The following is a 19,075-nucleotide window of genomic DNA, read 5'->3' on the forward strand; positions in this document are numbered from 1 at the left end:
AGTCTACACTTATTCGTCGAGGACACAGGTCTTTAATTTGCCACTGGAACCCTCACGGGATTCCTCTACCATTTTATCAAGGCCGACAGAACTGCTGGTCCCATGGGGATCAAGTCTAGATTATACGGCGCATTGGTCAAGTCTAAGCGAGTAGGCGGCTTTCTTGCCTTGCTTTCTGTAGCCACCAGTGTACCATCCTCATTATCGTCCTCCGCCTCCTCAATACCATCAGAATGTAACTAACTACTACCCAGTATTTTAGTTGATTATTTAATTCAGTTTTCGATATTCGTTATTCTTTTTCTTCTTATTGATAAACTGGCATAGATTCCGTGCAAAATTACAACAATCCAAAATCCGTAAGAAACAACAGTAAAATAAACTCGTACAACTGAGTTATTCTTTTGAATCTAACCAGATCAAAACCATAAATGGCTGGCTACATTTCCGCACTCATTAGAGTATGTAGCTTAGGGGGACGCTTGTTGCTGGTTCGAAACTAGTTTGCTTTTGGTTCGATAACTCTCTTCGCGAATGATGGCAAACAGAAAGCCGCCGAGTGAATCTGCAAAAGAGAGACAACCAAATGAGAACCCAATGCTGAACAAGGAGTGACTTAATAATTTCGGCACAGATTGTAAATGAAGCTCCAAAAGCCCTACCTCCGAGTTGTAGAATTTCAAAGGCCGTTTGGCATTTCCATGATCCTTGGCGTCATCAATTGGGTTCACTGGGTTCTTAAAATCAACTGCTGGACCCGAAGTAGAACAAAGCATAAAGCCGATCACCCCACTGAAATTTAACCAACAAATGCATGTTCCGAGATCAAATTCTAGATAAAAACTTCGATAATTTTATTAAAACTTATGTAAAATTTAAAAAGGGAGTTAGCACATGCCTCGGGTATGTAGGAACCGTAGTCCATGCATAGTTGACAGAACCCTTGAAAATCTGGCGACAATTTGAAACAATATCTTCAATGATATGCATATGAAGCCATATACTTTCAGCCTGGGTGCACACGACTCCTCCTGGTCGAAGAGCCTTTGCAACTGACTCGAAGAAGGGCTTTTCAAAAAGCTCCTGTGCAGGGCCTATCGAATAATGGATGTATGTTTAAACAATAATAATTGAACAGACAGTGTAAATATTTCCTTATATAACTGTCGAACAAAATAGTTTACTTATAGACGGGAGTTCAGTTACCTATTGGATCAGACGAATCAACAATGACAGCATCATAAGTTCCCTCTGGAGCGGCCTTCAAGAATGCAACTCCTGAGAATTCCGAACAGTAAAATCAGCCAACAGGTCAGGCAGGCAAGATAAGTATAGATCATGGAGAAAGGAAAGAAAAATCTCGACATCAGTATGAATTTCACAGGCGAGTGGCAACAACCTCGCTTACTCTGACTCATTTGAACTGCCATTATATAGCGAGTGTGACAATTGGACAAACCCCGAGTCTGATACTAGCTTCTAAATGAGCGAGAGTAACATAGTGGACAACATGATGCGGAGTAAACCACACGAGAGAGAAGCCATACCATCACCAATATGCAAATTCACTCGAGGATCATCATATCCAACAGCTACTTCAGGGAAAAATTCCTTCGAAACCTACACATCAGTAAAGACGACTTAATAAACTGATATTATGCATTTAAGAGAATAGCATGGACCCTCTACAAAAAAAAACCATTGCAGAATCATGTCCCTCAAATACTCACCGTCACAACCATTTCATCAATTTCACAGATATCAATCTGATCAACAGATGAATAACGAGCAACTTCACGCAGAACACCACCATCGCCTCCTCCAATAACCAGCACCTACAAGACAAATATCGGGATAAGTAAGATAGGTCTTTATACAACATGAAAGGAAAACAAGAGAGAGGGAAACACCTTTTTCGGGTTTGGAATAGAAGAGAGTGGGAGATGAGTGATCATCTCTTGGTATGCGCATTCATCCCTTTCAGTGAGCTGGATTACACCATCCAAAACCAGAACTTTTCCGTATGTCGCTGACTGCAACATCAATGACAAAACCAAGGTAAGAATAGATGTGCCTTGGCCTAACATACGAAAGCCTTTCATATGAGGGTCGAGTTTTCTACCTGAAACACCATAACATTCTGGTACTTCGACTTCTCTTGGAACAGAATCTTTTCCACTTTGAGAGAATGTGCTTCTCCTATCAAACAAAACCGCAAAACAATGTTTAGAAATCAGATTTTTATCACAGAGGTGATGAGAGACAAGGTAGGTCGTGAGACATGACCGATGAGCCTAGTCAAGGCGCACAACAGCTCCGATTTACAGAAACAACATTTCTGCAAGTTACGTTGAGCAGACGGGAACAGCAAGACTAAACAAACATTGACAGTTGATGACAAATAGCAAAAATTAATAAAATTTTCAACCAAACAATTTATAAATCAAAGGACAGTAAGTCAGTAACTATAAATTGTCTATAAATTGTTAAATGATGGCAAAATAATTAGTAATGTAACTTTACATAGTACTGTACTTTATATAACAATGATTACCAACAACAGTCATTCCACACACTCCCCCCACATTAATAATTGCAAGTATTTTGCTCGGTGTGAAAGGTTACAAGCTTGTGATCGTCACAAATAAGATCCAGGCAAGTAATCCATAAACACCAATAGCTTGCAATGACAAATAGCTGGTAACCCGTAAAACCGCTACACCTCATTTAATGATAACAACCAGTATACAATGATTTTAACAAAACAATAAAAAAAATGAGACAAAATAATTCGAAAGACAATATTTTGATTGGGAAAACAAACCCAGGCCATATGGGACTAATCACAATAAACCCATAAAATGGTATACACCTCATTTAACGATAACACCAAATAATGTATACAACCATTTATTTCATAATCAACCAATATAGAAAAACCCATTATGCACCTCATCTAATGATAACAATCGATATGCGAAAACTAACCAAAACACAAAAAAATAGTCAATATCAATCAAAACACAATCTCTTTATTAGAAAATCAAATAAGGCAGGCCGTTATGCACCTCATTTAATGATAACAACCGATATAATATGAAAACTAATCAAAACCCTAAAAATGAGACAAAATCTATAAAATTGATTAGAAAAACAAACCAGGCCACATGGGACTAATCTCAGAAAACCATCCAGGAATAACAGCAGAAAGCCCATTAACTTGCTGTTCTTCTTCCCCATTGTTAACTAAAGAAACTCCATTATCATTACCACCATTGTTATTTTCTGCCATTGTTTCTTCTAATTCCTCTTCTCTAGGCCTTTTAATTGGTAATTCACTTCCTGAAATAATAATACCTTCTTCAGCCATTACTTTACAATTTATAGTACTAGTAATATTTAGAAGGAAATATATGATTTATGGAGAATCAAAATCAAATCAAAATCTCCCCCTTTTTTTGCACTTGTTTGTTGGACTTTTTTGTGTAGTATGGCAAATGCTTAAAAAACAGGCTTTGTTTATAGTTGTTGAAAGAGTCCAACAGGGAATCTGATGCTTGTGTCAGTAAGTATACGTGTGACAAAAAGTTAAACCCGTCTATTATCACGAAACCTCCGTCTTCTTCTCTCAATTAAGTTAGGTTTGGCAAATAAATATCGAGTACAAACTTTATTGGTTAATTAATGTTTAAATCGGTTTTCAGTAGGTCTTATGAAAGACCAAATTTAGTGAGAGATATAATAGAGAAAAAATAAATAAAAAATCAGTAAATCCCTCTTCTCATTATGTTAGAGGTCTCTATATTCTCAATTAGTAACGGTGGCAAAAGTCAAAAGGGATGGTTCCAAAAATAATGTGAATGAAGTATAAATAAATATTGATTAAAATAGTTTAAAATCTTGTTTCACTTGCACCTCTATTTTAATTGATTGTATGAGCATTACAAATATATAAGTTGCAACGGTTTTAAATAAGAATTGATGTTAATATAAAGTGATGTTTATAAACGAACATATAATGATATGATTCTCAATTGGATGTGCAAAAATGGCCGCAAATTATTATTACAGACAAGTTATCTTTTGTCTGAAATAAAATGATGTAACCATTTTACGATAAAATGTTATTATTTTTTGATAAAATATTACCATGATTGTCAAGCTAAAAAGTGATAACTTTAGTTATAATATTTTGTTATTAAATAATTATAATTTATTAAAAAAATTAAAAAAATAGTGACATTTTAATCTGTGTTATTTTAGAGCGTCCGAAACAAAGATGGAGAATAAGTTACTTTATGCTTGTCTAGTTGTCTACTTGAAATTGGGGTGGTGGAATAATGTTAAACTTTATGCTTGTCTACTTTTGAATTTTGGTTCCTTTATGCTCCTAGTAGCACTAGTTGTTATATTTGGAGCTCCTTTTAATGTGTTTTTATGTGCTTGAGTATCCAATCTATTTTTTCTTTTGGAGGTTTATCGATGGCAACAAGTTCTTTATATACTTTAGGCTCCGTTTGGCACGACATTTCAGGTAACTTATTTGATCAAAATTTCAGCTACCTGATTTTTTTGCAAGTGTTTGGCAAGTAGCTTATTTGGTCAAATAAGGTACCTGAAATGGAGGTAGCATTTGAGAAATCAGGTACCTCAGTACCTGAAATGACTTATTTTCCATTTTGTACCCTTTATTCTATAATATTAAATACTTTTCATATCTTTTTACGTCATTTTACCAAAATCAGCTACCTTTTCAGTTAGTTTGCCAAACATATTTTTATATAATCAGCTCCTAATTTTCAGCTACCTTATCAGTTACCTTTTCAGGTTTCAGTTAGCTTTTCAGGTTTAAGCTACTTTTTCAGGTTTCAGCTACCTTTTCAGGTAGTTTTGCCAAACAGAGCCTTAGATGCTTTGACTGCTAAAAATTATTGTCCATTTTTCACCAAAAAAATTGATAAAAAAATAACTTTATTTGAAAGATACTTCATGTTATACTCGTATTTGACATTTTACTTTGTAATTATAGAAAATACTCATATCTAATACGAGTAGATATTATAAATTATACTATTATATTTGCATGGGTTTTTTGATAACTACTACCTTTGTAATACACGGTTTTAATAACTACTACCAAAATAATTTTCGTTTAAAAACTACTACCTCTAAGTTTGATTTTTTTTTAAAACACTACCAAATCTCATCCAAACCCAATAAAACACAATTTTAACCATTTATTTTTGAATTTCCATCTTAAGTTGTAAACTTTATCCCTTTAACACTACCAATACTACCGTTTGCTAATCATTTTGGGGCAAAATCACTTTAAATTAGCTTCATCTAATTCACCTATCTAACGTAATTAAGGTAAAAAAGTTGTTTAAATTTCATCCAATTAACTAGTTTAAGGGATAAAATTAACAACTTAGGATGGAAATTCAAAAATAAATGGTTGATATTGTGTTTTATTGAGTTTGGATGAGATTTGGTAGTGTTTTTTTAAAAATTCAAACTTATTGGTAGTAGTTTTTAAGCGAAAATTATTTTGGTAGTAGTTCTTAAAACATGGTAATACAAATGTAGTAGTTATCAAAAAACCCTATTTGCATTGAGAAACTTTTATACAACTTTAATTCATTGTTCATAGCTCGATAAAAATTATAGAAATCTGGAGGTATTGCTGTCGTTCTAAATTGTAAATACAATAGTAGGGATCATTATTCATATGAAAAACAACAGAAAACTTATCCATATTCGGAATGCTGGAGTGGTGAATTGTGAATTGTGATTGCATGTCCCCCTTGGTTCGACCTCATTACACCCGTTATTAACATCGAATCACCAATTCATAAGTTTACAACCGATAAAATACTATCTTCGTTCCAATTATTTATTTGCCTTTATTTTTAGGTTCCAATTATTAAGAAAAAGGGAGGGGACCATTTGTAATTAGTGTTATTGAATGACAAGTAAATTATTATTATTATTATTATTATTATTATTATTATTATTATTATTATTTGGTTAATCAAAGCGCGCACTTAAGTCGCATTACAATATAGGGGAGGGGGGATTCAAACCTGAGATCTATTGTCCATAATACCTCCGTCTTAACCACTAGACTAAGACATCTTCGGTATGACAATTAGATTATTATGAATATAGCAAATGTAAACAAATGACTAAAATGTAAATGGTAAACAAATGATGAGAACATGAAGAATAATATTTTAATTAAAACTTTTATTAACTTTTGTATTGAAAGCAATCAAATGAATTATACTTATATAAACATAATTCAAGATAGCTCGTATTTTTTTCTTCAATTTCGGGTGTGTTACTAATATATCAAAGGCCGGGTTTTGGACCTTACCCAAAACGTATATATTGCTCAGGCACTAATGCTGATAATTGAAGTGCATAGTAATCTTTCTTGACAACTCCGTACTTCATTTGCTTTGTTAATTGCGATTTTCACCTAACCTCCATAATCAAAGTAATTCAAACTTTATATGCCAAGGTAAATTAAACTCCCTAATCATTTTACCTAGCTAATTTGACATTCATACAATTCATTTGTGTACAAATGCAATTTAAAGGCCTTACCCTCCGTCTCATTCATTTGTTTACCTTTTTATCAAACGTAAATAAATGATTGAGACGGAGAGAGTATTATTATACAGAGTATTTGACATGCATAGAATTAATTGTTCTTAATCAGGCTGAATTTGGGGCTGCATTGTTGCATTTTTTTAGTTTGTAGTCGGTTGTTCCCTTTTATTGGGGTTTCATCAGTACCAAAACCGGAATTTGCCCTTACATAGGAAAAACTAGAAGATTGTAGCTAAAGATACAATTTTTTTTAATTGGTTACAACGGGGGCGACTGCCCATGCTATCCCTCTTAGTTATGCCACCGGTTTTCGTGAAATAAAATTTTCAAATCAGATTAAATTTAATCCGATATAACATCATTTGTTTAAATGTTGCGGGGTCTCTAGCTTCAAGACCCCGTAACATTGTGTTTGGGATGGAGTGTGTTATGTGTGTTGACAAGGAGTATGCCCTACCGACAGCTGGGGCAATCGCCTTCGGGTACTGAAGACAATTTAATGGGTTGACCCCTCCCAAGTTTGACTTTTTCATTCGTAAGAGTCATGAATCGAAGCCCTGCCCTGACCACTTGTTTAAGAGATGAGAGCCCTTACCACTCACACCAGCCAACTTTGGTTATTCTACAGATTGTGTGGATGGGTTTGCGCACTAGTTCAGAACTGATGGCCACACTTTCCGCCAATTCTGGTGCCTCACGCGCTTCCCTTCCAATCTTTTATTACTTCTATACCCTCTGATAGGAGTTGTAGCTCAAGGCGCAACAACTGTATGTCTTAGAAATGATTTCGTCTCAACCTTAGATTACACATTCTTTCACCCAGTATGGCTGTCCTCGACATGTTTGGTCAAATTGGTAACTAATGTAGTGATGTTATTCTGTTTCAGTTTTACAAATATTATGCCTATTGACAGTTTAATAATGCTGATCTAAGGTTACATAGCAGATTAGTACTTCATGTTTTATGTGTAATAATAATAAGACTAGTGCTGTCATCTTATTACAGATGCTGCGTTTTATCAGTAAGCCCAAAGTAGAATTTAATTTGATCGAAACTGTTTCTGTAGCGTGGTCAGGCCGAAGAAGAGAGTTAACCAGATGATGTAGCTCAAGGTTGCAGTAGCTTTATAACCTTTAAAACTGGAATATTCACCATCTTGCTGAACTTGGCATTATTTAACGGAGAACTTAGCTTATATCTTTCATTATCGTCTAGGTGCTTCAGGTGATGCGTTCAGAGAAGTTTATGCCATGCTTGATCAATTTGGATTTTGGAAGTGGGGTAACCGGTAAGTAACTAATGTCAGCTGGTTACAGCAAAGTTGCTGTAAAAGTAGCTGAGAACTGAGTCTTCTGTTCTATAGTTTTCTGGTTGCCAATGTCGTGTTTACGACTTTACGATTGATTTCTGCAGGAGAGTCAAACCTACAATTCTGCAGGCTCATGCACATCAAGTTGGCAGAGGAACTTAGAACACATATTTTTCTGAAACAGGTAAAATTTATGTTTCACCGTGTATTCAGTCATTTTGTAGAAAATCACCGTGACTGCATTTTATCGCATTTTTAGCCGATACCACAACCTCAAGTCGAAACCGATTAATTTAATACTATGATTGTACCTTAAAGACATCATGCCATCCTATTTTTTGGATATGCTAGGCTGGCCAGAATAACATAGGAGATTTTCTTGAATAAACTAAGACTCTAAAGAGATTAGGTCCATCATTTTTCTCTGTATCAGCGTCGGATTATTAATAATATACTCCTTTTCCAGTTTAATAATGCGGCACTTGCATCTCAACTTCTCAAGACAATCATGGTTGTTTTGAAATCATTGTTGAACTACTTCATTATTGATACTGTGATTAGTGTTTTCTGCTCATACATTTCAGAAGGGATTTGTTAGTTATGTTAAGGTTTAAACTCAAAAGCAAGTAAATTGCTTATTGGTAGGACTCAAATAATAGAATAAGACCGTCTTAGGGTGTGAGACGGTCCTTTTATTGGTTAAACATTCATTTATTATTACTATCAGCTAATGACTTTTTCTAAATTGGTTCCAAATACTGTATTTGATCTGTTTCTTGTTTAAAACTAACATGTCCGTCTTAAATAAAAATTTGTAAATTTTGTTGCTCGTGTCATTGTATTTTACTCGTCACTGGCTACCAGGTAAAGTAAAAATGTGACTACAATAAAGAAAGTGAGATTATTGTGAATCTTATCGTAAAGTTAACGAAACCGTATTTAAAAAATAATTTGTTCACTAAAAAACATTATCTCTATATACCATGTGGCAGTGATGAAGTGATCCCTTTGGCAGCACTCATGGTACTCACATCACTAGTATGACTTTCTTTTATGGTGGAACTCTACTATAACCTTGAATTTCCACATTAATCATGATTTTTTAGAACATGTTATAAATCATGGTTGAACTCTGGTATGACTTCTCTTAGTGTGAGACGGTATTTTCATTGGTTAAATAACACTCATTTAAAAAGACCGTCTTACATTTGTAGACACAATAACTATTGTCTATCTTAATACTTAGTACTAAAGTTGGTATACCTGTTAACATGGCCTTTTGTCTGACATTTTTGTAGGAGAACATTTGTGTTAATGCATTATGATGACTCTTACTTGTGACGGTCACAAGCTTGTGATGACTCACACCCGATTTAAATAATGTTAATTACCCGTAATTTTATAATGGTAGCCAATTGAATAATGCATTATGGAGCTAGAACAAGTTAAAAAGTGCGCATTTTTCTATATAATGTCACATTATCAACTAATTCAAATGCGCTTGCTTTTGTTTTGCTCACAAATCAAGTATTGGTGGGTTGCTCATGTCTTTTCTTCACCTGTTTTTCTTTCTAATATATTAATAGTAATTGACACATTAGTTAGTTCATGTTAATAGTATTTCTTTGCTGTTAATTTTCATTTAACAGGAAAGGTGCCATGGCTAGTGTAAAGATTTCGTCTTTCCTATCTCGCTCAGCTCGTTTGCTTCCGCAATATGGTACTTAATCTATATTTACATCACCTCTGAGTGTCCAGAAATGGTCTCTTTGTGTTGCTACTTGCTAGCATAAGGGTAATGCTGCATACATACGATCCCCCTTACCCTGCAATTTGCGGGAGCCTGTTTTTGATTCCCTGTATCTTTGATGGCCTTTGCTTTCTTCATTTGCTATGTTTTACTGCATCTTGCTTGATCACTTAACATCCTCTTTTTAAGTATTTAGTCCTTTACTCAATCTGATGCTATCATGAAATCGGAAACCGGTTTCAATGCATATGACTTATCCAAACTAGGTATTTGAATCAGGCAACTCTGCATAGTTTCTGAAGCTTACTGTCAATGCCAATGATATTCAGAATCGTTGTCCTCTGGCCTGTTATATTAGATTCAGTCTTTCAATGCTCATATATATGTATTTCATATGAATACAATATACCTATGTTACTCTCGCTCGTCTTCAAGAAGTGTAGGGTCTGGCTATTTGGTGAAAAGATTCATCTTTTTGGCCGTACTGTTAAGTGTTAAAAAGTGTTGTGTGTCGCGAATCATAATATGATTCCTTACCATTCTGTTTCCGTGGTGTCTTGGTGGTCGATTACGTGCTATAGTCTGGCTCTCTGCAGAATGGATCAGAGTATCTTCTTTATTTGTTGCACAGGAAGGACTCGTAACTTGAGAGCAGCAGCGGTATCAAGATACAGCACCGCAGCTGCAGTTGAGGACCCTATCACTCCGCCAGTAAAAGTTGAATATACGAAGCTTCTTATCAATGGACAATTTGTGGATTCAGCATCAGGTGAGTTTAGTAACAGGAGGTCTTGTATAAGACCGCTTAATACTAAGATATTGTCGAATCTCACCCCCTTTGTAGTCGTGATACGAGACTTTGACCTATGTAATGGACAAATTGTGCAAAATCTTATCTGTTTAGGAAGCTTATTAGCTGTGCTGATATTTTCAGGCAAAAAGTTCAAAACATTTGACCCGAGGACAGGCAACTTGATCGCTGAGGTTGCCGAGGGTGATGCTGAGGATATAAACCGAGCAGTAGCTGCTGCTCGTAAGGCATTCGATGAGGGACCTTGGCCAAAGATGACTGCTTATGTAAGTAGCTCCATTTAGGCTCATTTCATTCTACAAGTTCCTTCTTTTTTTCTTCTAAAGTCTTTCTTATTTCCTAGCTTTTGTGTTTACTTCCTTTTTTACAGGAAAGGTCGAAGATCATGTTGAAATTTGCGGATCTACTTGATCAACACACTGAGGAGATTGCTGCGCTTGAGACCTGGGACAATGGAAAGCCATACGAGCAAGCTGCTAAAGTCGAATTACCAATGTGCTCCCGTTTGATACGATATTATGCTGGTAAGTAAAAGAAGCTGTTAGTGATACACATGCCTAATATTTATTGTTGATTTTCTTGAACAATTTTTGTGCTTTCATTGCGTAGGATGGGCCGACAAGATTCATGGGTTAACTGCACCTGCAGACGGACCATATCATCTGCAAACGCTTCATGAACCCATTGGTGTTGCCGGACAAATTATCCCGTGGAATTTTCCTATCCTCATGTTTGTGTGGAAGGTTGGACCCGCCTTAGCAACTGGCAACACGATTGTTATGAAAACTGCGGAGCAAACACCCCTGACTGCCTTATATGCTGCAAAGCTACTCCAAGAGGTAAATCATGTTTACTTTACAAATATGGTTTTTTAAATATTAAGAAAAAGAAGTAAAAAAATCAGCACTGTTCAGTTACTAATACTACGCTGCAGGTTAATCTGGGTTAGAGTTCTTAAGATTAGTTTTATGGCTCGAGTGTTCAGTGTTGTTACACAAAATACTGTCGAGTGTAAGCTTTTTTTGGTGTGTGTAAAGGGAGCTGTAAGTGTAATTTCATTGCTCGTGAGTTTCAAATTTAGGTCATAACTACGCCAGCTAAGCTAGTTGACATGTGAAATGTGAACATACATCTTTCTCAATTGCGAATGCAATTATGCAAACTGGCAATAATAAGAAGTCGGAATATGAAATTATAAATAAATGTGGATCTCTATGATATGGTAAATCAATTCGAGAAATACGTTGGATTTTGATATAATTTCATTGTAACTGAGAACATAATGTGGCAGGCTGGACTTCCTGATGGTGTTGTCAATGTTGTTTCTGGTTATGGCCCTACCGCTGGTGCAGCTCTTGCATCACACATGGATGTTGATAAGGTATAAGTTTCTGGTGTAACTGTCCTCTTCCCAAAAATAAGGCGGTCTAAGAACACCTCATTTCTTACATACTTTAAAAAATGTTGCGGTGGTTTGCTCATTGATTTTTATTCGCAGTTGGCTTTTACGGGATCAACTGATACTGGAAAGATAGTGCTTGGGATGGCAGCTGACAGTAATCTGAAGCCGGTAACTTTGGAGCTTGGAGGAAAGTCTCCTTTTATAGTGTGCAAGGATGCTGATGTTGACAAGGCGGTGGAACTGGCTCACTTTGCTCTCTTTTTTAACCAGGTTACTCGAGTTTTAGATAGTATACTCCATAATCTGATAGCAGATTTGGGCAGAGTTTTTGCTTATACTTCGTATTTGTACAGGGACAATGCTGTTGTGCTGGCTCACGAACATATGTCCATGAAAGTGTATATGATGAGTTCGTAGCAAAAGCAAAGGCTCGTGCTATTCAACGTGTAGTTGGCGACCCTTTCAGGAAAGACATTGAGCAAGGCCCTCAGGTAGGTAATCTGTGGACTCAAGTTGAGTTATGACTGTACTTCAGCTGAACTTTCTTTCATAAATTCCTCAGATCGATTCAGAACAATTCGAGAAGGTTATGCGATATATTAAATCAGGTGTCAGCAGTGGCGCTACTCTCGAAACAGGAGGTGAAAGATATGGCTCAAAGGGATTCTATATTCAACCAACTGTTTTCTCCGATGTTAAGGACAACATGTTGATCGCTCAGGATGAGATTTTCGGCCCCGTTCAATCTATCCTGAAATTCACGTGAGTAATCCTTTTCAAGCCGACTCATTAATATTATTTCTTTTTCAACGCTATAACCTGCATCCTGCTTTCTTATGAATGTACAGTGACCTACAAGATGTAATTCGTCGGTCCAATGCAACCCGGTATGGACTAGCAGCCGGAGTTTTTACTCGGGATATCGACACAGCCAACCATTTGGTTCGTTCCCTGAGAGTCGGGACAGTTTGGGTAAACTGTTTCGACATATTTGATGCAGCCATCCCGTTTGGTGGGTACAAGATGAGCGGACAGGGAAGGGAGAAGGGTATTTACAGTCTGATGAATTACTTGCAAGTCAAGGCTGTGGTCACTCCGTTAAACAATCCTGCTTGGTTGTAGATACTAGATTGCTCTACCCCATCTGTGTCTTTTTTTATTCAAAATAATATTCGAGTTTTAAAAAGTTTCTTAATTATCATCTATTAAGGGCTTCAGCCTGAACTTAATTGTGGTTGTTTAGACGTTTTTGTTGAACGATTTTTCTATCTTGTGCCCTTAGGATGGAATCCACCAACCCGTGCCAAAGCCCTTAGCCCTTAAATGAGCGCATTTAAGTCACAATTTATTATTCAAAATACGCTTATCATCCCAGATAACGATCCTATAAACGAAAGAAGTATCACTTGATATTGAATAACGTTTTTGGAGGTAAATCGAGGGCATCCATTGTACAGAGTATAATCTCTTCACTCTTCACGGTTGGTGCTCTCACGAAAAGGTAAATAATTGGCCCAAGAGTTTGAGCCATTCCCAATTTCCCATGTACTAAATAGTCGTATTCTCAATATCAATCGACAAAGTTGTGTATGTCGCAATTCTGCATTTACCATCAAATTAGATTAATAACGTTTATTAATATATTCCGAAGACAACATTATCAGTACCGGCAAAGACAGTAAAACGCACAAACCGTAACGTGTATCGAAGACTAATGTAGTAACTCAAGACCGATTAAACATAATTAGTCAATCAATGAACTAAGTAGTAATAAGACGGTAAATGTTTATCTGCAGGTGTGTGGTGGTGTTTAGGAGAGCGATAATGGGGATAAGTGTAAGTATTGGTTTCAGAGATTTTGCCGTGTAGTCTAGAAATAATCGGCGTAATAGCAGCAGCAGCAGCACCATCCCTCCTCGGATCAAATAGTAGGGGAATCTCCGAAAGGTTCCGCAGCAGAATCCGGTTCCTACGTTAATCATGTTCGCGTCTATACCGGATTCAGACAAGCTGGAGCATTATTGTTATTATTGTAATGTTATTACTAGATTAGATCCAGCGCTAATGCACGATTTTTTAAATTGTAATTTTTAAAGAAATTTAGCAATTAACGTTTTAAATTTATTGTTAGAGATTACAATTTGTAATGTGTAGTAATGAGTGACAGAAAAATGATAATCTATGGACTAATACGGTAGTCAAAAATATTTTGGTAAAATATATTCCTCTATGATAGTAGTAAATAAGAATTAGGTTAGGCCCAATATTTGTACAGACCAAAAGTTATAAGCCTAACATTTGAGAATAACATAACATGTTAGGCCCACTTGTATGTTAGAGTAATTTGAGCGGGAAAAATTCTAGTTTTGCCTATTCTTCAGTAAATAGAAGATTGTTGTGACAAATTATATGATTGACATTCTTTTGTATGCATTGTTTGATTATTTCGCTATTTGGCTTGTCAAATCTATAGGACATTATTGCCGAAATTTTGGTAGCAAATAATTTTTATTTCTAAATAAATATCTATCTATGATGGCGGTTATTAAGTATGAAACGCCACTATTAGGTCACCTTTACTGTCGGTTATTTACCAACAACCGACGTTACAATTACCTTTCGTGACGGTTTTGTATCTACAACCGACTTTATAGAGAACATTTAGTGTCGGGGTTGTGGTACAAAGTTATTATTGAAATACCTATAGTGGCGGTTTTCGAAAATAAACGCCACTATAGATGAGTTACACTGGCGGTTCTTGTCTAACAACCGTCGTTTTATATAAGTATATAATGGTGGTTTTGTTCCATAACTGCCACTGTAGGCGAGCTATAGTGGCGGTTGTATAACCGTCGCCAAAGTATAAACAATTCGGTGATATATGGCGCACCCAAAATCTGTAAAAACTGCCACAAAAAGGTCATTTATGACCGCCACTATATGAGTTTTTTTTATTAGTGACTCAAGGATCTATAAAGATCAAACCAAGAAGTGGTATGATGCCAAAGTCGTCGAAAAGAAGATAAGTGTGGGAGACCTAGTGCTCCTCTTCAATTCAAAAGTGAAAGTGTTCTCGGGCAAGCTCTGCTCTAGGTGGTCGGGACCTTTTAAGGTAATGAATATCTCTCCCTATAGTGCATTTGAGATTTGGAGCAAAGAATGTCGAGGCTTCAAAGTCAACGACAAAGAGTAAAGAGATACTACCAAGGAGATGTTATTTGTCGTTCATATTATCAATATCGTCTAACATAGGTAAACATGAGAGTATAGGTAATCTGATCACTAGTATGTGTCGTTCATATTATCAATCATCGTTTAACATAGGTAAAAAGTTCACTAATTCGTTAGTTCAATTTTTTTTTTTGTTAATTCAATGTTAAATCAATACGATAATACATATCTAATTTAAGTTAACTTTTTTTTTATTAAGTCGTTAATTAACGGAATATGGAGATTATGAAAAAAAATTTAGAAAAGGGTTATATGGTAATTTTTTAGGGGCGATACAAGTAATTTTAAGGGCGATCTTTAGCAATTTTGAAAAAGATAGAAAGAATATAGTGAATAGGAGGGAGTACATATTACTCGTTACTAGTGGTGCTTACTTCTATCGTTATCATCATAATTAAAAGGAGTCTTAAAATCACGTATTTTAATTTTAAACTAGTTCTATAATCTATTACCCGTAAAATTCGCAGGATTAACTATTTTGTGACGTTAGTAATGTTAAGTAATCCCGAATTTGCGATCGCACTGGACACTCCGCCCTGAGGACAAAAGGGCCTCATAAGAAAAAAAAAAGTTTCTATCAATATATGGTCAAATTATAATTATGTTATGTATATGACCACAGTTACTAAACTATTGCCACTATAGTATGTCGGGTCAATTAGGGTTTCGGATAATGCTTAGGCCTTGAGTTCGGGTGTTGGGCTCTGGTCGATCATTTGGATCGGGTTAATATTGTCAGGTCTAGTGATGTTGTTTTCTTAAACTCGAGTCAAGGGAGTTGAGAAGTGTGCTGAAAACTTTGTCGTTTTCCTACATGGAGGCAAAATAAACACAAATAGGATTATACATCCAGTTGTACCATAAGCATTGTACAACCAAGGTATAAGAATCCGAGCTTATATATATTCTTTCTGAGCTAATTCAAAATTCATGTTTTTAATGTGTAAATGAATAAGCTCAATACTTTCTAATAAAGCTCATATTCTTTAACATAAAGCTCGGATACTTTATCACAAAGCTCAGATTCTACACAGTACAACATATACAACTGGTTGTATAGTCCATGAATTGCAAAATAAACATCCCTATCAATAACGTATTGTTAAATATTCAAGCCTGTGGTTGTTAGTAACTAAAACTAAAAACGATTTTATTGTATTCAGTAAAACATTTTTTAAAATACAAGTGGTCTCACTATCAATAAACTTATATGTTTAGGAAAAAAAAATTGTATAATTATCCTTTAGACGATCCTTACTTAAAAAAAATAACTAAAATAATTAACTGTAATTATCAATACTATATATTAAATCTAGAGACCAAGGGACTTCAATGTAATTAAAGAAAGTTATACAAATTAATTATACTATATAGTTTTAAATCACTAGCACCATGTGATGGACCCGATTAAGGGATCTCAATGCAAATATTATATAGTTTGGGTTAAAATTAAATTAGATAGAAGCTTAGTAACTTTCCTAAACATTTGTAAGAGACTAAAACATGGTCAATTTCCTTAAAATAAAAAATTTAATTAAAATAGTCAATTTCCTTAAAATAAAATAATTAATTAAGATGGTCAATTTCAAGGAGACTAAAAGAAAGAAGATGCTTGATAATTTTCCTAAATATTTGTAGAAGACTAGAAGATGGTAAAGTTCCTTAAAATAAAATAATTAATTAGTATAAACATGCACACTTATGGTATTAATTATTATCATCATAAAATTATATATTAAATTTAAAATCTATGCAATTTTATTAAACTTTATAGTTTATTGGATGTATAGAGATGTTAATTATTTAACATACAAAAATATAATATAAGTAGGTTATAAATAATTCAAGTTAGATTCCATAATATATAATATTGCACAATTCTTTCGATTTGATTTAACGCATATATGTAATATATTTATATAAATATATAATCCTCTTAAAATTGCATGCCTAAGTAGTAAAAGTAATTTCGCTAGAAAAGAATTGTAGTAACATTGGATATAATTATATGATAGTAATCACTCATTTGAATAGTAAAAGTAACAATATTATCAGCGAGATTAGTGAAAGTGGTAGAAATAACAACGGAAGTAGTGAAATAATCAATATTAATACGGCAATAGTGAAAGTAACAATAATTACGGCGGGAGTAGTGAAATTATCAATATTAATGCGGCAGTAGTGACAGTAACAATAATTACGGCGGGAGTGGTGAAAGTAACAATGATTACGGGAAAGTAGTTGATGGTATCAAGCTATACCTCGCAAGTGCACGATTTTATCGTTGTACACTATTAAGGGTCGATCCCACAAGGAGTTTGAGAAGACTACTAATTGTTCTAATCCTAATGTTTAGCTAAGTCGGCAATAAGGGAATTTTGTTTATCTAATAACTAAACTAGACAAAATAGAAAGAAATGCAATTAAACGAGATAATAAAAAGTGAGAAAGATAGAACTAAGTTGTAAATCAAATAATTAAAAGCCTAGGACTCGGTTCTTCCCAAACAATTCGTAATTCCACATAATTAAATCTCTAGGCTAATCACAAGGGTAGTTAGGTGAGGAGGTGACGACTCTAATTCGCCTAAGACCCCCCTCTCGGGTTCGAAATAGGACACTAGTACTACCTACCAACCCCCCTCTCGGGTTCGAAGGTCGGAATCCCTAACTCAATACCCAACTACCCCAAAAACATGCATTCTCTCAAGGTAGTCCAATATTTGCTAAGGTCATTAAGCCCCATCAATTCCCGGGTCATCCCACTCCCTCTCTCGAGGGTCGATTTCAAACGCTAGATTAGAGGTGTCCTACCCCGGTTCTCCCTTTCGGTCTCAACCAAGGTCAACAATAGGGTCAAATCTCGGGTATCCAAATCACAACCTAACCAACTCTCGTTGGTGGTCAAGGGTCGTAAGTCGACACTACCCAAAAGTCAACCCATAAACCAAGTCAATCCTCTAACCTACCCTCACCAATTTCCCCAAATAATTAGCCTTTATGAAATTCAATTAGTGAAATTACTCATGTTGGGTCAAACCGAGCCCTAGTGGAAGACTACTCACTAATCATGGTCCTAATTGCAAAGCAAACAATAAAGATGGAAGCTTTGGTCACAAACATGGTGAGAAGGTGAATCTTACTACTAAACATGCAACAATCCAACAATGGTTGTAAAGAAAGATGATTTAATCTAGTAACAAGGGTGATTAAACCTAAAGATGCAATCTTTAATCAAATCAACTCAAAGATTAAGTCTTTGAGGACAACTATCCAAGTATGAACAAATGAAAGAGAAACAAAGGAAAGAGGAACAATGCAAAGATGAACAAGGATGAAATCAACAACAACAAACAAACAACAACAATAATTTTAACATAAACATTCAAACAAACATGAAGGAAGAACAAGATGTAAACAAATGAAAATAAGGAGAGAAATAATACCAATCCCAAGCAAGAAAGGAAATAGGATAGAATAAATAAGTATAAACTTTCAATCTTGTTCTTACAACCCAACTTCAATCCCCAATTAATTGAAGAACTAGCTTAATTAGGGAATGATTAACAAAATAATTAACAAAGTTTTAAACTTGAAAGGGTAAATATTTTGGATCTAGGGTTGTGCGTCCAAGGGTTTAAGGAGAGGGGTATATATATAGGTTCCACAAGGATTAGGACAGAAATTGGAAATGGGCTTTGAAACACGTATACGCACTCCCGACCGGTCAACAACCGCCGGTGCTTTTGGTTTACTGGGAGATCTCTGGAATTTTGAACGAGTTTTGGAGGTCATCAGGTGTGCACGGCCGGTCAACCGGCCGCCGGTCCCTGACCGGCTGGGGCACCCTTGACTTCAATCTTGACTTTTGGCTTTTGGAGGGACTCCCAGCCGGCTACCCGGCCGCCGGTCATTTGACCGGCTGGGAGATTCCTGTAACATTCTTCATTTCTTTGT

The 19,075-nt window shown here is 35.4% G+C and overlaps 2 protein-coding genes across 2 annotated transcripts; one reads left to right on the top strand and one right to left on the bottom strand.

Annotated features, from left to right (window-relative positions):
• Positions 1-298: 298 nt before the first annotated feature.
• Positions 299-3,543, bottom strand: LOC141644271 (spermidine synthase 1-like). Its single transcript, XM_074453759.1, has 9 exons — positions 3,160-3,543; positions 2,123-2,199; positions 1,911-2,033; positions 1,731-1,835; positions 1,548-1,620; positions 1,207-1,278; positions 899-1,094; positions 663-792; positions 299-565 (listed from the first exon to the last, which is right to left on the bottom strand). The coding sequence occupies exons 1-9, from the start codon at positions 3,368-3,370 to the stop codon at positions 500-502; spliced, it is 1,053 nt and encodes a 350-aa protein (XP_074309860.1). The 5' UTR covers positions 3,371-3,543; the 3' UTR covers positions 299-499.
• Positions 3,544-9,390: 5,847 nt separating this feature from the next.
• Positions 9,391-13,127, top strand: LOC141644272 (benzaldehyde dehydrogenase, mitochondrial-like). The gene is made up of 11 exons (XM_074453760.1): positions 9,391-9,458; positions 9,575-9,645; positions 10,307-10,444; positions 10,610-10,752; positions 10,857-11,010; positions 11,096-11,325; positions 11,778-11,867; positions 11,985-12,158; positions 12,242-12,379; positions 12,451-12,650; positions 12,737-13,127. The coding sequence occupies exons 1-11, from the start codon at positions 9,397-9,399 to the stop codon at positions 13,008-13,010; spliced, it is 1,674 nt and encodes a 557-aa protein (XP_074309861.1). The 5' UTR covers positions 9,391-9,396; the 3' UTR covers positions 13,011-13,127.
• The last annotated feature ends 5,948 nt before the right edge of the window (positions 13,128-19,075 follow it).

Source organism: Silene latifolia, chromosome 2, assembly GCF_048544455.1.
Source record: "Silene latifolia isolate original U9 population chromosome 2, ASM4854445v1, whole genome shotgun sequence".
Lineage (NCBI taxonomy): Eukaryota > Viridiplantae > Streptophyta > Magnoliopsida > Caryophyllales > Caryophyllaceae > Silene > Silene latifolia.